Source organism: Polyodon spathula, chromosome 4 (assembly GCF_017654505.1).
Source record: "Polyodon spathula isolate WHYD16114869_AA chromosome 4, ASM1765450v1, whole genome shotgun sequence".
Taxonomy (NCBI): domain Eukaryota; kingdom Metazoa; phylum Chordata; class Actinopteri; order Acipenseriformes; family Polyodontidae; genus Polyodon; species Polyodon spathula.
Window position 1 is genome coordinate 92289761 of NC_054537.1, and position 22185 is coordinate 92311945.

The 22185-nt window shown below is 38.3% G+C and overlaps 1 protein-coding gene across 3 annotated transcripts in view; it reads right to left on the reverse strand.

Annotated features, from left to right (window-relative positions):
• The window catches only part of ankrd28b (ankyrin repeat domain 28b), a 71124-nt gene extending 49225 nt beyond the window's left edge, over positions 1-21899 (reverse strand). The window contains exon 1 of one of the 3 annotated variants that reach the window (XM_041249051.1): positions 21424-21899. In XM_041249051.1, coding sequence (XP_041104985.1) covers positions 21424-21450 — 27 coding nt within the window. In that variant the 5' untranslated portion in view covers positions 21451-21899. Of the gene's footprint in view, positions 1-1469; positions 1823-21423 lie in introns of those variants that run through there. The other 2 variants (XM_041249050.1, XM_041249052.1) reach the window with 2 other exon arrangements.
• Positions 21900-22185: the final 286 nt, after the last annotated feature.

Sequence of the window (22185 nt, forward strand, 5' to 3'; positions counted from 1 at the left end):
ACATACTTTAACAAAATGTTCCTTTCAGTGCAGTTTGGAACACATTTGCTCATTTTGCTCACACTGCCATGAAATGTAGTCTTATTTTTTAAAAAATTCAATAGAGTACAGAATCTCATTTAGAAATATTTAATTTATATCATTGTAAACATGTTTGTCAATCCTCACATTTTAATAGGTTTCACACATGGATTGTGGCTGTCCAATAAACATAATATTGCTTCTGTTCAACTATTTAAAAAAAAGTGTTTTATATATATATATATATATATATATATATATATATAAAAAAAAACTAAAGTTGGTCTTAAAATAAATATAAAAAATACTTTTTAGATGTATGTAAAACAATCCAACAAGTACACGCTTGACTATGAAGTGCTATAAAATTGCACAACACGATCAACAACTAATACCTTGCGATAGTGGTGTTTGTTTTACTATATTGCTGCATTAATGTCAGGTTTATGTATTTTAAGACAGGTTTAAGACAGCAGTATCATTTATTTGCTAAATTTACAAAAAACAAATACCTCAAGTTTAAGACTATTCTGTGCCTTGCCAGAGGCTGGCATGCAGCCATTTCTGGGTTTCTTTGTTACCTATAAAAGACCAGCTTCTTCCACAGCTAGCCAATCAGAAGTGATAGGGGTAGAACAAACACTTTAAAACGTGTATGCTTTGGTGCTAGACTTCTGCAATTCAGTTTTCAGAAACTTGTGTGGCTCTCTAGAAATATACCAGGAGTGATTTTTTAGCAATAGAAACACAGGAAATAAAAAATAATAAAAGTTAAAACGTCAAAACTTGTTGTCCCGGGAGTCGGGCAATACTAAAATCACACCCCTGTAGGTCACCAGAATTTATTCAAGAAACTAAATAACATGAGGAATAGGTGTCTGTTTTCAGAAAAACAGTTTACTTCCAATCTATTGCATTAACAGCATTTGAGCTTGCAACAGTTACATTTTATTGAGAATAATGTCATTTACATAAAACTATATTTTATCTTCTTACTACTACTTTTGAAAAACTAAGTAAAAATATGTCCTGAAATACTCAAGAAATGGTGTCAACATTCTGATAACTCAAAAAAAAAAAAAAAAAAGAAAACCAGGCCTTCCACAATACACCCTTTACTTTAAATACAAACATAAAACAGTTGTCAGTAGTCATATCATTTGAATTTAAACCGTAACTTGTTTTTTGCCTGCAGGAAAGAAAGGGTGGAGGCCGTTGTACAGTATGGTATATTAAAACATTGAACTGTACAAATTGTCACTGCATGTTACAATGCAATATTCCTTTATTATAATAATAATAATAATAATAATAATAATAATAATACACATAAGGCCTGCAGAAACCTGAGTCTTTGCTTAAGATTGACACAAAATAATTTAGGCCTAAAGGTCTTGTGCATTGAGAAAATTCTAATATTTCCAGCAAGGAAATAAGCCAAATCTCACCTTTACATCCCGAGTAGGTAAATGTGATGCATGTAGAAAATTGTCCAGAGGAACTTTCGAAACAAAAGTGGAGGGATCCTCTTCCACCTCCTCCAAGACAACAATACACACACGGCTCATCCGATCCCCTTTCAAAACAACCCTATTATATTCCAAACTTTCCGCTGCACTGCTCCAGCAACAAGGTACAAAAGGAGCCGTCAGACAGTTGCTTTATAAAGCCAGTGGGCATGATATAATAGAAATTCACATCACTGGTTTGAGTATACAGCAGTAGCAGAATGATTGAAGCAGAAACTCATTAAAATACACTCATTAAAATTCAGATTTTTAAACCCAAAGGGAAAACAAAAAACACACCCACACAATATTCCAATGCGCTGATCGTTTACTTGAGCCTGGTGAAGGCAATATTTAGAACCACTGAACTCCCCATTCATCCAGAGGCTGCTGAAACAAGCAATTTGGCTCACAATTATCTGCATCCAGCAATTGCGCAGACACCAACAGGCTTCCTGCTTACGTGTAAAAACCACGCAAGTTAAAATAATGCTAGACTCATCTGATCCTTTGCATACATTTTTCACACTGAGCGAGCACATCCGTACAAGAGCACACAGTGGCACTGCCGACTGCAATGCCTTTGAGAGGGCTTGCTCATCCACACAGACCAATCATTGTTGCAAGAGACAGGGTAGTGCTTTGCAAATAGCAGAGTAAAGCAGCAGTCCATGTGACACAGAATAAACAGGAGTGAAGAAAGGTGCTGGTACAGTAGTCTCACATAAGCAAAATAGAGAGGTCGTTCAGTCCTAGCCTGAAGAATTTTAGGCAAGGTCACTCCTAAAAGCAAACATTCTTCAGAGCTGCTCAGAAAATCAATCCGAGTCTTACTTAATTATCAAAGTATGGATTGTCCAGTGGCTTGCAGAGGGCTCTACTGTGTTACCTGGATTCAATTCACTCTTTTGTTTAGATGACTGAAGGCAAATCCCTTTTCCAGTGTTTTAGAGTAGAGCCCTGTACTGCTTCTGCTCTGCATGAGTTACCAGGCAACTGCAAGTGTTGTCATGAAGTACAGATAGGTCAGACCATGTGCTCCAGTGGGAATCACACTATAGAAGCACCATGTATGCAATTGTTCAGTCTCCAAGAGATTCTGACAGCTACACTACATGTTCAACAAGCCTATGCTGAAGCGACCATTTTCACTGAAGATGCAGTTACAGCAGCCACTGCAGGGGTCCACATGACAGGAAAGGAGGGGGAGGTGTGCACTACAGCACTATCATCCTAGCTTGGTATGCACTGCTTGAGCTGGCGAATGAACAGCCAAGTGTGAAAGCAAGAATTATTGCATCAGATCCTTCCCAGTTGAAGTCTTTTAATCCACTCTAATGCCTACATTGATGTGCAGCAATGGAACAAAAGTACTGTAGGCTTTCCCCTTCTGCTTCATTTTATGGAAATCAATCCTTTTACTTTATAGAATCCTCCTCTTGGGCATCCCCGTCAGAGCCATACAACTGTATGAATTCTCCACTTAGAATAGGAATCAGGCAGATCAGCAAAACACAAAATCAGCATCACTTCAGAAACTCTGCTGCACAACTCCATCATGCAGCAAGCAGCTCTCACCTCCACAATGAATCAGGACTGCCCAATAACACTTCCCTGCTATAACTCCCTCCCTGTCCCCCGTCCCAAAGAACAAAACTGCCTTTTGGGCAGGTTTCCCAGACACACACAATCTGTGCCAGCTAAGTGACTAATCAGCTTGACCATAAAAGACACTGAGCAAGCTTCAGTATTTACCCCCCCCCACCCAACCCCACCCACTGCAAGCCACAGAGAAATCTCTCCGCCGCCTTATTGGCTATTCTGACGCATAGAGCTCCTCTTTCTACGCAGGCTACTGACTAGCTCCAGCAGTTCTTAACTGCCTCACCACACACACAACCCATTGCATGCCAAGGTTCAAAAGGATAAAAACAAAAGTCTTAAATTGCAGTCCTCTACCAAATGTTTAACCTTTCACACTGTCCCAGTGTTTAATTACAGTACTGTCATGTATTGCAAACCGGTATAACTGAATAACGTATTAAATATATGAAATGAACACCAAAAGCAAAAACTGAAGATAAACTGAAAATGCATGTGCATATGAAAAAATAAACTGAAATACAGATTTACAGCTTTCTAATTTTACTATGGATTAAAACTGTAGCCCAAGAGATCAATACATTATATCAGGAAGAGAGCAGACAAAACTAGCATTCCGTGTGAGTCATTTAACTTTCCACAAATGCTTTCTCAGTTGTTGCATATGCTTTAAGTAACCCGCTTACAGCACTTTCTTCAGCATGCCAAGTGCAGAAGTGTATTATAAACTTGGTAGGATTAACATGCCAACAATTAAAATGACTGCACTTCACAAAATAGTAGCAGTGGGACAAAACTGAATATTCAAAACTAGTATTTTTTTATGCATCAGATGTTCGTATTCGCTAGAAATGACAAATACCTTGCACTTATTTACCACATCAGACGTTGCACAAGAGTTTAAAAAATGTCAAATAAATTCAGGAATGTGTGAGGATAGAGAAAGAGAGAGAGAGAGAGAGATAAGAACATAAGAAAGTTTACAAACGAGGAGGCCATTCGGCCCATCTTGCTCGTTTGGTTGTTAGTAGCTTATTGATCCCAAAATCTCATCAAGCAGCTTCTTGAAGGATCCCAGGGTGTCAGCTTCAACAACATTACTGGGGAGTTGATTCCAGACCCTCACAATTCTCTGTGTAAAAAAGTGTCTCCTATTTTCTGTTCTGAATGCCCCCTTTTCTAAACTCCATTTGTGACCCCTGGTCCTTGTTTCTTTTTTCAGGCTGAAAAAGTCCCTTGGGTCGACACTGTCAATACTTTTTAGAATTTTGAATGCTTGAATTAGGTCACCACGTAGTCTTCTTTGTTCAAGACTGAACAGATTCAATTCTTTTAGCCTGTCTGCATATGACATGCCTTTTAAGCCCGGAATAATTCTGGTCGCTCTTCTTTGCACTCTTTCTAGAGCAGCAATATCTTTTTTATAGCGAGGTGACCAGAACTGAACACAATATTCAAGATGAGGTCTTACTAGTGCATTGTACAAGTTTAACATTACTTCCCTTGATTTAAATTCAACACTTTTCACAATGTATCCGAGCATTTTGTTAGCCTTTTTTATAGCTTCCCCACATTGTCTAGATGAAGACATTTCTGAGTCAACAAAAACTCCTAGGTCTTTTTCATAGATTCCTTCTCCAATTTCAATATCTCCCATATGATATTTATAATGTACATTTTTATTTCCTGGGTGCAGTACCTTACATGTAATTTGCCATGTGTCTGCCCAGTTCTGAATCTTGTCTAGATCATTTTGAATGACCTTTGCTGCTGCAACAGTGTTTGCCACTCCTCCTACTTTTGTGTCGTCTGCAAATTTAACAAGTTTGCTTACTATACCAGAATCTAAATCATTAATGTAGATTAGGAATAGCAGAGGACCTAATACTGATCCCTGTGGTACACCGCTGGTTACCACACTCCATTCTGAGGTTTTTCCTCTAATCAGTACTTCTGTTTTCTACATGTTAACCACTCCCTAATCCATGTACATGTGTTTCCTTGAATCCCAACTGCGTTCAGTTTGAGAATTAATCTTTTGTGCGGGACTTTGTCAAAAGCTTTCTGGAAATCTAAATAAACCATGTCATATGCTTTGCAATTATCCATTATGGATGTTGCATCCTCAAAAAAATCAAGCAAGTTAGTTAGACACGATCTCCCTTTCCTAAAACCATGTTGACTGTCTCCCAGGACCCTGTTACCATATAGGTAATTTTCCATTTTGGATCTTATTATAGTTTCCATAAGTTTGCATATAATAGAAGTCAGGCTTACTGGTCTGTAGTTACCTGGTTCAGTTTTGTTTCCCTTTTTGTGGATCGGTATTACGTTTGCAATTTTCCAGTCTGTCGGTACCACCCCTGTGTCAAGAGACTGCTGCATGATCTTGGTTAGCGGTTTGTAAATTACTTCTTTCATTTCTTTGAGTACTACTGGGAGGATCTCATCCGGCCCAGGGGATTTGTTTATTTTAAGAGCTCCTAGTCCCTTTAACACTTCTGCCTCAGTTATGCTAAAGTTATTTAAAACTGGATAGGAACTGGATGACATGTGGGGCATGTTGTCAGTATCTTCCTTTGTAAAAACTTGTGAAAAGTAATCATTTAACATATTTGCTATTTTTTTTTCTTCCTCTACGATTTTGCCATTTGTATCTCTTAAACATTTAATCTCCTCTTTGAATGTTCTCTTGCTGTTGTAATATTGGAAAAACATTTTGGAATTGGTTTTAGCTCCCTTAGCAATGTTCATTTCTATTTCTCTCTTGGCCTTTCTAACTTCCTTTTTGACTTGCGTTTGCAGTTCTGTGTACTCTTTCTGTGTACTTTCTTTTTGGTCCTTTTTTAATGCTCTGTAAAGTGCCTTTTTTCGCTGAATATTTTTTTTAATTGATCTATTAAACCATTTTGGCAATTTAGTTTTACATTTAGATTTGTCTACTTTAGGGATATAATTGTTTTGCGCCTCTAGTACTACATTTTTGAAGAACAACCATCCTTCTTCTGTGGGTGTTTTCTCTATTTTACTCCAATCTACTTCTGTTAGTCTCTGTTTCATACCTTCATAGTTTGCTTTTCTAAAATTGTAAACCTTAGCTTTAGTCATTACTTTTGGGGATTTAAAAAACACTTCAAATGAGACCATGTTGTGGTCTGAGTTTGCCAGTGGTTCTCTGACCTCTGTTTTAGTTATTCTATCTTCGTTATTTGAAAAGACTAAATCAAGGCATGCCTCCCCTCTAGTGGGTGCCTTCACAAATTGTGTTAGGAAGCAGTCATTTGTCATTTCCACCATTTCTATTTCATCCTTCGCGCTACCCACCGGGTTTTCCCATTTTATTTGGGGGAAGTTGAAATCCCCCATTAGTATGGCTTCTCCTTTGCTACACACATTTCTAATGTCATTGTATAACAGATTATTTTGCTCACCGTCTGAATCTGGAGGTCTATAGCATGCTCCTATTATTATGCCCTTTGAATTTTTGTCTGTTATTCTGACCCATATTGATTCGGTTTTATTTTCTTTGTCCAGGTTTAACACCTGGGCTTCAAGACTGTTTCTTATGTATAGCGCTACCCCTCCTCCTCTTCTGTCCTGCCTGTCTTTCCTATACAGTGTATACCCACAAATATTATATTCGTCCCCATCACTCTCAGATAACCACGTTTCTGTAACACCTATCACATCATAGTTACCTGTTAGTGCAGTAGCTTCAAGTTCTAGAATTTTGTTTCTGATACTTCTAGCATTTAGATAAATACATTTAATGGTTGTCTTACCTGAGTTGTTGTTCTTGTTTTGATGTGGTCTCCCTTCTGTTTTTTTGTTGATTTCTCCCCCCTTCCTTTCTAGTTTAAATGCTTCCGAACCTGCTCGAGGATCTTTTCTCCGAGTAGACTAGTTCCCTTGTTATTTAAATGCAGTCCATCCCGTCTATACAGATAGTCCTCGTTGTAGAATGTGGTCCAATGATCAAGATAGGTGAAGCCTTCCCGTGTGCACCACATCTTCAGCCATTCGTTTTGATTAATTATTTCCAGCTGTCCATATGGTCCTTTGCAAGGTGCGGGTAGTATACCAGAAAATACCACAGTTTTGGTTTTCTCTTTTAATTTCCTTCCTAGCTCTCTGAATTTGTTTTGCAGGGATTTTGGTCTGTCTCTTCCAATGTTTGTTTGTACCGATGTGGACGACTACTACCGGGTCGTCTCCTGTTCGTTCTAGGAGCCTGTCCACGTTCTCAGTGATGTGCTTGACCGAGGCTCCCGGAAGGCAGCACACTGTTGTAGTAAGGGGGTCCAAACTGCGAATTGAACTTGCTGTGTTTCTCAATATGGAGTCCCCAACAATCATGACCTCCCTTCTTTTTGCTGTCTGGTCACCACTGTCAATAGGGTCCTGGATGTTGTTCCTTTCATTCTCTTGTTGTTGGTTCTGCTCATCACAATTCTGAAGTGACTCAAATCTGTTGGTTGTTTTGATTTCTGGTGGTTGTGTTTGACGAAGTTTCTTTTTTTCCCTGCTTCTGCCTACCTGAACCCAGCTGTTCTGACCTTCTATCTCCCTGGTGGCTTTCAGTCTGTTAGGGGCGATGCAGACTTCCATGAATTGTGGGTGTGCCAGTTCCTCAAGATCCTGTTGCTGTCTCACTTCTTCCAGCTCCATTTCTAGCATACTTACTAGTTTATGCAAATCCTGGATCGCGCGGCACTTTACGCACACTTGGTTTAGCTCCGCTGGGTTTTCTCGGATTTCCCACATCAAGCAGGTGCCACAGATTACTGGCTTGAAGACCATGTTGAGGTTTTTTTTTTTGAAGTTTAGTTTCTTCTGCAGCTGTCAGCCTTCTTCCAAACTGCTTCGAAACTGCTCTGTACTTTTCCACGCCTGTACTTCTCCCACTCGCTGTCGCTGGGAAGACTGCCTCGTTTAACTGCGTTGTTCTGCTGTGCTGTTGGCTCCTCCCCTCGCCCGTGTCTCAAAACGGCGCTGAATTTGAATCGGCTGCTCCGAGTTTCAGCTTGTTATCAGAAAAACACACGCGGCTGTTTGACTTTGAGCTGCTGCTGTGTTTCCCCAATGTCCTCTGTTTTCTGATTAAAGCAATTCAAGATGCAATTTCTCCTTTCTGCTTCGAAACTGCTCTGTACTTTTCCACACCTGTACTTCTCCCACTCGCTGTCGCTGGGAAGACTGCCTCGTTGCTTCCTTAATGATACAGGACCAACACAGCAGCTCTTGAGCCTCCATTTAAAAGTTGTAGACAGCAAAAACTAAACAAACCAGGTTATGCGCGGACACATACTGATCTATATGGAATGCCATCTGGGTCAAAAACGTATTGTGTTGCTTTAGAGCGAGTCAGAATCTCATTGGACAGAAAAAAGGCAACCACGTCATTCTGAAATGCCTTGCTTAAACAGGGCCCAACTTGCTGGGAATGCTGTGTAGTGATTTTTATATAGATTTTATATTTTTTGTTGCGACTGTTTTGTGGAATGTAAAGCGAGAACCGAAACGGTGAGTCCCACTCCCCCATCGACTCCTTCACTTTACAATGCCACTGCCATGTTTGTTTTATTTGAAGTGTTTAAAGTTAAATGTCAGTTTGTTTGCAGGTTCAGCTACAAAAAGGTACAAGTAAACCTTGTGTTATTACTTTACGAAAACGTGTCTATGGCCACTGTTTACTGTGAAGAAACTGCAATACTAAAGAATGAAAAAAGTAATAACATGCAGTGGCAACATTATGTACTATATATTTTTGGAATAAACAAAACAACGTTTAACTTTAACTGCTATTGGGCATCCTTTGTTTTGTAGTTAATTCACTGGGGTACAGTAAGTCCTCCACTTCTGGGATATTTTTCTATTTTAATGTGTTACATATTGTAAGGTCTTGCTGTAAAATAAAGGCACACAGACAGGTGCCACGGGCACACCCACTGCCCCTGCTGCTATGCTGTCTCTGCCTGCGTTCAGAGCAATATAATGGCTTTCATTACTTTTATAAATATATATATCACACACTATATATATATATATATATATATATATATATATATATATATATATATATATATAAAAAAAATTTTTTTTTTTTTTAAAACTGGAAATTCAATGTTGTATAGCAGGAAATTCAAATTACAGTGTACTGTTTCAAACAGGGTGTCTAAATGGGAAGCTACTTTCATTTAACTTAAATATTAGTGAATGAACGCACACACCAAAACGTCCCTGTTGAAAGCAGGTGGGCTAAAGTGCTGAAACAGTCTGTTCTGAACTATTGCTTCTGCACTTCAAACAAACATTCTTGGAAGAGTAAATGAGTGTGAAATGAGGCTACTGCATTTCTTTTTGATCCATTTAAGCCAACAATTTACAATACATGTCTCAAGATTGTACTGGCATGCTGATCTGCAATACTGGAACATGGTCTTTACAGCACCGTGTAAATACAAATTCAAGAGCGTGATTTTACACACAAAGAAAATAATAGGTCAGCGATCCATCACAGGATGTCGAATGTAAATCTTCAGAAAGTTATAGCAACTGAAATCTGTTTAAATGTTAGAAGCTAAAAATCCACAAAACAGAGAGCTTAGTTTAAAACAAATGACATTTTACTTGTATATTGAATATGCTTGCCCATTGTGATTTGGTTCTGGTCTAAAACTGAGAACTACTGTATTTCATTGTGTGATAAGATTATAATATCCTATTCATATTTGTATGCAGGCATTGACCAATAAAAGCACTTGGCTTATCTAATGCAATTTCAGATGCAGAATATTCTGTCATGTTTCATTGTCTGTTAATGGGCATTGATACTGTACACTTAGAAAATGCATTTAGTACACAAACATCATTATCAAATACATTTAAGTTTATTATTTTTATTTATTTATTTTTTTACTCAATTCATTTTACAATATTTTGACCAACATTTACCAGTCAATGTTCCAAAAGTAAGTAAATAAATAAACAGATCTGTTTGTCAAGACCAAAACATGTCAGGAATGTTTCAGGAATTTTACACATTCCTTTGTGGCCCACACAGCTAGACTGTTAAACAAAGAGAGGTCTAGCTACAGTAGCTACATTTCAAAATCTCAAACTCTGTCCCACATTACATATTCGTTAACAGTTCCCCATTTCATGTGGAAAAAAACATGTCACAGACTGAAATAGCATATTCTAGAATGGTGGAGTACTCGGAGGTACGGTATACTGGTTTTAAAAGGGAAGTGGATGACTCCTACAGCCCAGGGCATTTCCAACCACCAGATCTAACCGGACGATATAATAAATGCATTACATTTATTTTAGCACTTGCAAAGCTTTTGCATAAATTTAAAATAAGTCTTTCAGACTGCACAGTGCAATGTAGGTGAGTTGGTGACTATCAGGCAATCAGAACCCTGCGTACTGTATCCTACAGTTTATACCACAAGCGTGGGTAGATCTAGTGTGGGATACATTTTAACATCAGTGGGAGAACATGCTTAGTTTTGAAGGAGTCTGTTTGCATTCCAATCCAGTGGTGTGCAGCTGAAATTCAGAGTGGAGCTGTGTTTTGGTATTCAAAACAATAATACCAGCAATACGTGTTTTATAACAATTTAAAAAATATCTGAAATAATTTCAAATTTCTATTTAGTCAAGAAATGTCAGTTACAGATCTGCTGCATCCGACTTATCGAAACAGCCTGAAGCCCTTTCATTAAGGCCAGGAACGGTAGGAAACACAGAGACTGCAAACTGACAGACTGAACTCAAATTTCTACCTAAAATGACAGTTGCGAAGAGGCCAAAAACAGGGTTTGAAATTCATCTGTGTCGAAGCATAGTCTGTTGACAATAAAAGTAAAGATGCATCAGGTATAATAATCCCCAAATTATTTTTAAAAAACAAAACATTTTATTACTATTTATTTAAAAAATATATATTTGTGATATACACAAAATACTGAATGACAGTTAGCGTATATGTTTTATTCACCTAATTTTATTCAGCTGATCACTTAGTATCCCTTTACATATCACAAAAAACTAAATGTTCTGCTGAAGGTTCAACTAGCTTTCCTCACAACCACAGGACATGTGCAGCCGTAAACCTTTGTATTAAAACTAGTGCTGGGACGAACACACAGTAAACATATGAGCTGGCTGCATTACATGCTCTCAAATCAGGACTTCACTAACTAACACTGTGCATGGAAGCTGCAGCGAGCTATTTCTCCATATTACACTGTACACAACCAAAAGGTACAGTCACCAATTCCAACACAACACTTGCAAAATATCTAAAATAGAAAAATGCCGAGTCCATTGCATTCATCAGCTGCATAGATCAACCATTCAGCAGAATGAGGCAACAAACAAAAGGATGTATTTTAAGCAGTTGAATATTACAGCAAAACAACTTACTCCTGAAGTGGCATCCAATAATTGGATTTACCAATTTTCTTAGGCCTAAAAGCCACTGGCTCCTAAGGCAAAACTTGTGTCTGGAGCTCTGCTTGGAAAACAAAAAGTTTATAAACTATAGAAACAAGTAAAAGTTCAACTTGGAGGCCCCCTGGTGTTTGCAACGCTAGAAGTTTTCACAGGCACCACTTGCAGTACTTCACTCAGAAAGAGAAAATATCACAGACTGCACCAATAGAATCCTTCCCCCACTATTCTGAGAAATAGCAGGGCAAATGTGTTAACTCATCAACAGCCATAAAGTCTTGAAGCAGGACCCACATGCCACCAGTCCTTGTTATCATCAGGGCAGTCCCAATTCACCACCATGTGTCCCATGATCCAATGTATGAGAGGAAAATGATTTTCTGGGAATTCAAAGCTCTCTCTCAAACGCACTGCCCTTTCTGTGTCACTAAGATGCAGTAATGTGCATCTCCAGAAACTCAGTTGGGGCACCATGGTAAGGAACCAGAACGAGCTGGCAGATTCAGTCAGGAATTCAACAGATGAAAGCTTATTCAATTCATAAAAGTTCAATTTATAAAAGGGTTTGCCCAGGATTAACAAGCTGTAAACTGCATCACAGTTCATATCAATTCAGATGGCACTTGGTGAAGTTGCGCTATGCTGCTCGGAGAATATGTTTACATCTCATTGCCCTCCCTATTGTAGGTGTCCAGCCAAGCAGTTTCCAAATGTTGGCAAGTATGCACATATACCTGAACAGGGCTCTGGTAACTGAACTAGTGAAAGAATTGGCACAGCTGATAAATATTTACTATAAGCACCGATCAGACAACCGGTCACACAACAACAAAAGGGCGATACAAAATGTGCTTCATTTCAGAACAGAGACATAGTAGATTCATTATTATACAGCTAGATGAAGACTACTGTCCAAACAAGCAGGGTTACTGTTGCAGTATTAAATTTGTTTACATTTTTCAAAATAATTGCCTTAAGGAGGCCTGACCCATTGTGATGTCACGGTTTTGAAACAGCTTTGAAGAAAAAACCCTTTTCCAATATACAGTATTACAAGACTCAATCACTCTTACCAGTTCTTAAATTTGAGAAATCCTAGAATGCTGAAAATTTGAGAATCCTAGTCAATGCTGTATCCTATCGTGGTAGAATAGCCTGTTCAAAGTAAGGCTACTATGTTTTTCAACCCTACCCAGAAGGCAGCAGCTAGCTAATACTAATCGCCACAGATTCTGAGCCTCTACTGTGGTCATGACAGAATAATCTTCGGGGGGGGGGGGGGGGGACGGGACGGCCCATACACAACCTGAAGAGTTTACTCTTAAAATATAAAATATAAAACTAATGCTGGAATGCTTACAGTAGCTTTCACATTCCCCAAACTTGTTAGTTGTTTCACTGGTTAAAAAAAAAATATATATATACATATATATATATGATGCACCAAATCCAGGATTCGGCCCGAATACCTACTTTTGGAGCAGAATACTTATTAGTGAATCCTACATCGGCCCAGACGCACACCCATTTTAATATATCCCTCCAATGTAGTGGTCCTCAAAGTGGTGCCCGTGAAGCCAGGTCATCGTGCCCGCTGCAGCTGTTCTTAAATTATGGGTCATGAACACACTTCTGGCGGGTCGTAGCTGGGAAAATAAAACTTTAAACACGTTTTCCAACAAAAGCATCACAGCAGTGTTGACATGCTACTCGCTTATGCTGCGCTTGTATGTACTCGACATTTTTTCTTTTTTTCTTGAAGGGTCCCTGTGGTACAATCAACCAACTGAATATCTGCATTTTCACTGTGGTAGCCCAAACACAAGTTAGCTGGACAGGACATAAACTGTGTCTGTTTGTTTTAGCTGCAAGTACTGACTGACAGCAAGTTTAACCAATAGGAGAGGCAAATATCTGCCAAGTTTTACGCAGCTGTCCAATCTTAAGCAAGCAGAGGGGTGTACACAGCATTCTGCATGAAGAGTGAAAGATCTGACAGCTGTCCAACCATTCCTGAGCAGAGGCGGGGTGTTCCACCGACTGTTAGAGAAAAACAAGACATTTCAGTATTTAGAATTTAATTCTCTCTATTTTCCAACTGTCCAACAAACCTACAGAATAAGCCTGTCTATAATTGTATGAATTTTGTAAATACAGTAGTACACTGTTAATTTGACATAAGGAAAGTGTCATGAAATAGACCTTGTCTATGTACAGCTACAATAGGTGCTGACATGGTGCTTTGCCACATAACTGATAGTACTGTACGTTATGTCCCATGACTCGGTGGGAAAAAGAGATAGAAAGAGGAGCAAAGACTGATAGCCTGTATATGCCTGAGAGTGGTCTCTGTATGCTGGTTATCCTGGTCCAGGCTCTGTACACCTGGAGCACTCACTGATGTTAGAGGTGGAAAGGGGAGTATTAGATGGACCACATGCTGGTCCTTGGAATGTCCAAAAAATCAAACTAAAAATATAAAATAGTGAAAGAACTATAATCCACACAAACTAAAATCTTGCCAGAAATACAAAACACACAGAAATAGTAATTTTTTTTTTTTTTTTTAAAACTAGAAGACATAGTCCTCATCTTCATCAGTCCACCCAACAGTTGGGCAGGTGCTGCTTTGATCTTGCGATAGTGACGCTTTGTATATCCACTTGGTAAGGGTTAGAAGGAAGAAGCACCTTGCAGAAGAACTCTAGGATTTGGAAGGATCTCTCTGACCATCACTTCTGGGGACTGGAATGCACTCAACATGGAATCAAACGTTCAGGTGGGGAAATATCATTCACATCCAAGATCATGTACTTCACATTAGCGCTTCAGGTGAGATGTACACCTATTTTGCAGTGCTATGACACATACAAGTGTCCAGTGTTTGTTTCCTATTATGAAAAGGTGCTAGGGCTATCCATTTGCATCCAACTAGGCCAACGGTATTCAATTACATTCTCTGGCGTGCCAGACAAGGCAATATCCAAACCTTGGGGGGGTGGCCCCACACGGCGCTCATGATGTGCCTACCAGTGGGGGGTTGTTTAAACGGTCATGAAAACGTGACTATCCAAATCACACTTTACAGAACGTTGCAACACTACACTTGCACCAATCAACTAATACATGTCAGAAATTACTACTTACAATGATACAATGCCTGATCGCCATTTAATAGAGAGAGAAAACAAATAGAATTTCCTGACAATTCAAAAAGAGAAAACAAATATAATTTCCTGAGAATTCAAATGACATCTTGCAAACAAATTATACAAATCCCACTGTAATGCTATTAAAACAGCACGTTACTCATTTTAATTATTAAAACTAGAAATGTTGACACTCGCACAACCTTTGTTTTCAGAAAGTTACTGCACAGCAAGCATTCAAATTAAATGAAAGCACGTCAATTATTGATCGTTTTGTTGCATAAGCATCTTAATAAAAGTGTAGCACTGTGTCTAAATATACATCAACATGTTCTAACTCCAATGTTTTTAAATGTAAATGAAAGTTTCTAAATTAAATACACAGCATGATAGTAAACAGACTGGGGGAAAAAAGTGCATATTCAGCACGCCATCTTTGAGAGTTGGTGCATTTCTTACTGTTGCTAAAGAGGTTTTTTTTTTTTTTTTTTAGCCCAAATTAAAGATCTTTGACAGGCTCGGTTTCTCTGGATAATTTCCTGTGCTTAAACACTTTATCATGTGAAAAATAAAGAAAATAGACATATGCACTTCTAATGTTTTAATTTATTTCTATAATAAAACCAAACTTGCATTTAAAAATCACACAGCAGCAATTAATTATACACTTTCTTGTGTGTATTTCAGGCAGTACAAAAGTACACATCACTTTTTTTCTTTTAATCCCTGCCATTGTAGTTTCTTCACAGTAAACAATATGGCAAATTACACATTTTCATAAAGTAACATTACTGAGGTTAACTTCAGCTTTTTTTTTTTGTTAAAGCTGTGCAGACAAGTGAAAACTGTCAAATTTAACAAATAAAAACAAAAGGGCCTTTGTACAAAGAAAAAAATCAATTTATGTTTTTTTCTTATTGCTCTCCTTACAACAGAAAATAGGATCGCAAAACAAAACGTTGATCACTATATGTAACATTTACCTTGCAAGTTTGGCCAGTGTCTGGAAAGTGTGAAGCATTTAAGTGATGTGCAGTACCTGTATCCACCCCCCGATTCCCACTCACGTGTCAAATCTGAAGCATCACTTTGTTGATCTATATTAATCCCACGCATCACTTACCATATTAAAAGCAGTCACTCAAATTCTGACATGGTGGTAAATTGGTGCTCGGCAAAACATACCATGAAACGTGTTTCCAATATCTATCAACTACGTAATTTATGACGGATACAAACATGTGCAGCAATGTTTGTTATTCAGAAGGTTTCTCCGCACTAAAGAAAATGACATTTCTCCATATCGCTGTTTTGATATAACACTACCAAAGCCTTCACTCAATCAACCAATGAGCACTGACACGAAGCGAAATGGGCAGCGATTTGTGACGCATCAAATTTTATTTGATCAATCAACTCACTTGTTCAGTATTATGCCGTGTTTCCAAAAATAAATTATATATACACACAAACTACTACTACTAATAACAGTAATAATAACAACAATCAATCAAATAAAAGCGCTTGTTAGGAACACAAATGCCCTGTAGATAGCGGCAACCTTACAATCTTGCATATCAGCTTGTAATGAAGGTCAGCTGATGCTCAATGGGCAAAAGAAGGCGGCTCTCGCGGGCTGGACTGGGCCCGCAGGCTGCCAATTGAAGAACCCTGTACTGAACAATTATTTCCTCCCAATGGTATTATTTACCATTTTCTCTAAATAAGGATGTTGGACTTGGTTTAATGTCCTAAACATTTAAACTGTAGGATTAAACACAATTTAACTAACATATTTGGAATTTTTGTAACAAAAAAAGCCATCATGAGAAGCCCAAATCTGAATGCTTTTAATTTACAAGCAACATTAAAATGTGCATGAGACTACACATGTACAACATTTACATGTCTATGGGAAATTACTAATAGCTTTATTATGTCATGTTACACAATAGAAATGGTTTACAAAGCATCCCTGGGGGTATAACTTCAAGTAATGTTGCAGCATCTTTTCTGGGAAGTGTAGCAAAAACACATCTGGATCTGCACTATTAACAGCAAAGGTAGTTCCTTGTGCCAAGTTATCAGCGAGAACTGCCAGAGACTCTCTAAAGAGCAAGGACAGTTTACCTGTTTTCAGGGTATTGGCACAGCAAAAGTAAACCAGCCTCTTAATTTGTAGTTCCCAATACAAGTGAAATGCAGGAAAAAAAAAAGTCAATACCTGTCATACAGTAAGAGAAATAAGTCTCCAAAGGAAGGTAAAAATTCTCTTCTCCTCCTGCTGCTACTTTCTTTTACAGATTTTTGCAGAGCCCAGGCACTTTCATCCACACATATGTATATTACAGGAAATCAGAGTTTAATGACAATGAACTTGTTTTGTCAACATGGAGCAATACTAGGGAACACATTTATTGGAACATCTATATCATTTACATTAAATTATTTCTGTTTTAAAATGGAACATCTGCCTGCAAAAAAAATAATTATTTCTAATAATAAATTAAAAAAAAAAAAACAGTCTAGCATGCATTGGATTTGAAGCAATAACCATCAGCTTGCAAGTGTGTTATACTACACAACTAATTGAGAAAACAAGCAGTATTTTGAAAGATTAAGTCAGCCAGCTGAGAATTCAGGACTTATTTTTTACATTTTGGAGATTTTATTTTTATTTTTTTTTATTGTCATCTCATCAATCTGATCTTGATCTCTGAAAAATGCCCTGTCAGTGTAACACTCATTGTGATCCCTATTGGCGCAAGGAAGTATGGCTTTCCTCTCTGCTGATGAGAGAAACGCTATTTGTGGTCCCCACTGGACACAAAAAGGAACGTTAATTTCTGATAATTAGCTATGCTGAAGAATAGACTATATATTCGGTAAAAGTAAAATAAATACATTTAAAAATTAATATAAATCAATAGACGTGCATTTATTTTTCGCTGTAATAAACACTGCCATTTAATAATGTACGAAACAAAAATAAAGTATTTAAACAGTTCTCGTTCAATTGTATATTTGTGAAAATTTTTGTACATAAAGGTCATCATGCTTTCATATTTTTACTTTCAAATTAAAAAAACATATTCTAGCAATCCAGACAATTGCTTTGTTGCAGGACTTGTCTCGTCGGTCGTATGTTACATGTGTTGCAAGGGAAAACGGTCAACCCGTTACTTAGCATGGGAAGGGGGAGTAAGTAAATGAGTGGGGAGAATGTGTGATGCTGTTTTCGGGGGTTGCAGACTGGCTGATGAGCCGGACAGCAGCGGGAAATTATGGGAGATTATATAAGGGGGTGCATGAGCCTGGGGACTGGAGACAGTCCAGAGCTCAACTTGAATGAGAAACTGTGGGTGTGTCTGAGAAAGCGTGTGAGCTCTGACTGGAGAGAAGATGCAGTGAAAGTGCCAGGACTAAAACGTAGGGTTATTATTTTGGTGCAATGAATTCTGGCCTGACAGGAATTCTCAGTAGTCTCTTTCAAATAAAACAAACACTTTGAGAATTCAACACTGTCTACTTCCTAAACATGAAAATGTTACAAGATACTAAATGAACGGATCAAGCTTATACGATAGTTTTCAAAATCAGACGAAAGCTTTCAATACAATTGTGATAATACATAATCATTTACAAACTCTCGTTCGTCTCGTTACTTGTTAAAAACTATAAGGGTTTATATTGCAAACTTAAATTAAATGTATTTTCAATGAACATACATATTTTTGCACATATAACTAACGTGCAGTCTTGACAACCGTCAGCTATCTTGACAGGAGAATTATGCGGATGAATTTCAGGCCAGTATTAGGTCTCCATCTGAAATCCAAATACAGCAGTAACATGATCATGTGGCAGCCAAGCTTGATCAGAAATTAATGTGAAGTCCACCTACACATTTCATCCAGTGAGTTTATAACCATGATAATATGAATTTTCAACAAATGATTTCACTTTGAACATAAAAAACTCCACAAAACTCTTGCTTCATTCATGGCAAGAAAGAAAGAAAGGTTTCAGCAGTAACATTGTTACATTTTTTGCTGGCCCAGTGTTTATTTTCCCCCCAGGATCTTACAAGGCCTGTAAAGTGCCATTACCATTTCCATGAACTGCATAAATAAAACTTGCCCTTCAAAATAACCCCTGCACTTCAAGCAGTCTTCAAGAGATACATTTTGCATTGATTTGAAGGATGTCAAGTCATCCTTGTGTATGTCTTCACATATACAGTAAATGGATAAGAAAGAGAGAGACCAGTACAGACTGGTGAAGGGTATGCATCCCAGCTTACCCACAAATTATTTGTTTATTTAGCAGACGCCTTTATCCAATGCAACAGAGACATGGGTGTGTGAACTATGCATCAGCTGCAGAGTCGCTTGCAACAACGTATCACCCGAAAGAGGGAGCACAAGGATCTCAGTTCTCAAGCTGTTAAATTAAAACACAGGAATCTCAAGGGTATGTAAGAAAATGTGAAGTTATTTAAAAACTTTGCATTTCTCTTTGTAGAATGGACAGAACAGATTCTTCAAGTTTCGCAGTTCAACTTTCCTTGAGTTTTCACATAATAAAATCCTGATTTGGCAGACAAGAAGAAAGTAAAAAAACCTGTTGATTCTTAAAGGATATTAAGACTGGATATAAATTAAACTGATTAACATAAAATGTACCCCAATAAATTTCACAATGCTATACCTACAGTACATGTTGACAAGGCTACTATTTTGCAAATGTGAACCGATTCATTAACAACTTACTGCGCAATATGAGGCAAAAAATAAATAAATAAAAGCGCTTTGCTGAAAGCTGAGAGCCATAGTATACGTACAGAGTGTCATTTTGCTTTTAAAGAACACCTGTGAAGTAGGACAGCCTGTCTACACTGTTGACTCCTAACATATTGCAGGAACTAACCTTTATAATTCCTATGAAATTAAACATGTTCATAATGACCACTTTCATGATATCTCACCAACCAATTCAAATCAATCAGGATGTTAGGTATGCAGCATTATCTTGTCACAATTCAAATAACTGGTCACAGCATTAAATATTTAAATCAATCCAGAGAATAACCACAGTCACAAAAAATAAGGCATTGACAAGTTTTAAATAAATAAATAAATAAATATATATATATATATATATATATTGTCAGCTCCAATAAGTAGAACAGAGGGGAAAGATTTACCTGAAACCTATGTTGTGATGACAATGAAAACAAGTTATGCAGTAAATTCTGAGAAGACAATGTGCATTGTAGCAATTCACTGAATTCAGTCAACAAAAAGCTATGTTTAACAAAAAGGCTGGACTTGTTGGCTGTGGGCAGCCCTTACTACAGGATGCAAGTTCACTGCCTTGTTTGTGTACATGAGCTAAAAATAAATCAATCAATAAATAAGCCATGTAAAAGTTTGCACTACAAACATTCACTGATATGCAAGAAATAGTGAAGTCCCCTTGATTTCCTCCAACAGCGTTTATGCTATTTTTGTGAGTTACTGTAATGGTTTGAAGGAGATACCACCATAATAACGTTCTGTGCAGAAGTATGTTTTACTATTTGCTCAAAGCCTTCCGATAAAAATTGGTAAAGAAGTTAACCTTATTGTACCTCTTGCTTACATTAGTGCTGGTGGATTGCAGAGCCGGTTGAGATCCACAAAAATGGAACACACTGAAGTATTGTCTCACCGCCCAATTAAGCATTGCGGTAAAACTTTCAAATAGTAAACCTACTTATTAAAGTGTACTTGTCAATGCTCTGAAATAGACATGAGCTTGTATTCTGTTCCAGCTAAGATCCATCTACCCACAAAGTACAACACTTGTAATAATATAAAGAAAGGGGTATTATTGGTGCTGCCTACAAAATTGTAATTCCAAACGTTCCACTTTTTAGGTTTCATGGTTGGTACTGCAATTTCAAACATATGCTTCTGTGCAACAGCCTTCTTTCTCTATCGCTCTTATCAACGGCACTACTTACTCAATCCCTGCAGATTAAATGGCATATATTACATGACTGTCACAGGCATGTAGTTTAGAAAAGATAATTTTCTAAAAATATCGCAACACGTTTTTTTTTGTCGTCCCCCCCCCCCGGAATTGGTATTATCGCGCTCGTTATTTTAACATACAGCAACCCAGCACCATTTCTTAGAAAACTCTTGGTAAATAAACGTAGTCTTTCCAAATGTTGTTAGTTTAGAGGTCATTAAACCACCCCCCCACCCCCGGCAAAATAAATATAAATAAAAACAATTCACAACAAGCCCAGACTACTACAGGCAATGCGACTTCTTGTTAAAAATGATTTATTTTGTTGAACACTTAAACTTAGGAGCACCACCCCTTTTTCATAACAGCAACACAGCATGACAGTCGCGATACATGCAAGCATTTCCCTTTTTTCGTCACAACATCAAACATAAATACATTCAGCGCAGCGAGGCCCAAAGGGCCTGTCTAGATATCGTCTGCTGTCGCAACAACGCTTACAGCAAGCGCTCAAGGCACAGCAATAACTTATGAATAACAACAACCCCAACAGCAGCAACGGTACGATTAGTTTCATCACCCTGGCACTACGGTTCTCGCAGTCTCACTGTGTCAGCATGACTGTAGATACGCGGACTAGAGAAAAAATACAACGTAAAATATACCTGGTCCCGGAGTTTAAGAAACACCATACTCTAGAGAGGACCCCTTCACATGAGGAATAAATTAAACCCCTTGTATGTGGGTGCGTTCCGGGACCCGTCGCTCCCGTGGGTTCAATTTCCCCCTCTTATTTCGGTTTGCACTTGGCCTGAGCTTCCTCTTTGCTTCTTGACATAGACAAACACAGGAGGCACAAACTCCACAACATTACCGCCACCGTCACTTAGCAGTTAAAGGAAGCCAGGTTGGACAGAAGAGGGGCTGGCGGAGCAGTAAGGTGGATCACGGTTGGTCCGAGGGCGCTCAGAAACGTCACGAGGGGAGGTTGCAACGGGAGAAGCACGGTAACCGTAACTAAGGGGGAGGTGGGGAGGCGTCAGGGTACAGATAGACATGCTGCTGAAGTGATCAGAGCCGCGCATTTGAGGAGCCAGAAACGCTTTTTGGCGCTGAGAAGTTATTTGAACGCCCAGAAGCCCGATATCCAACCACTATTAGGAAGAACGAAAGCACCGGGGTTGGGTTACAACAGACCACCGCTATGTTTTGTATTCTGACAACACCCAATCAAAGCGTTTTATGTCATCAACTTGCTGCAATATGCAGTGCGTATATCATTGTGCGAGGCTAGTGATTTGCTCAGGGTCACACAATGAGTCAGTAGCTGAGTCAAGACATGAACTGGGGACCTGGTTACAAGCCATTTCCTTTAACTACTTAACTACATATAGAAGTTGTGAAGAGATTGGGAACTTTTAATTATG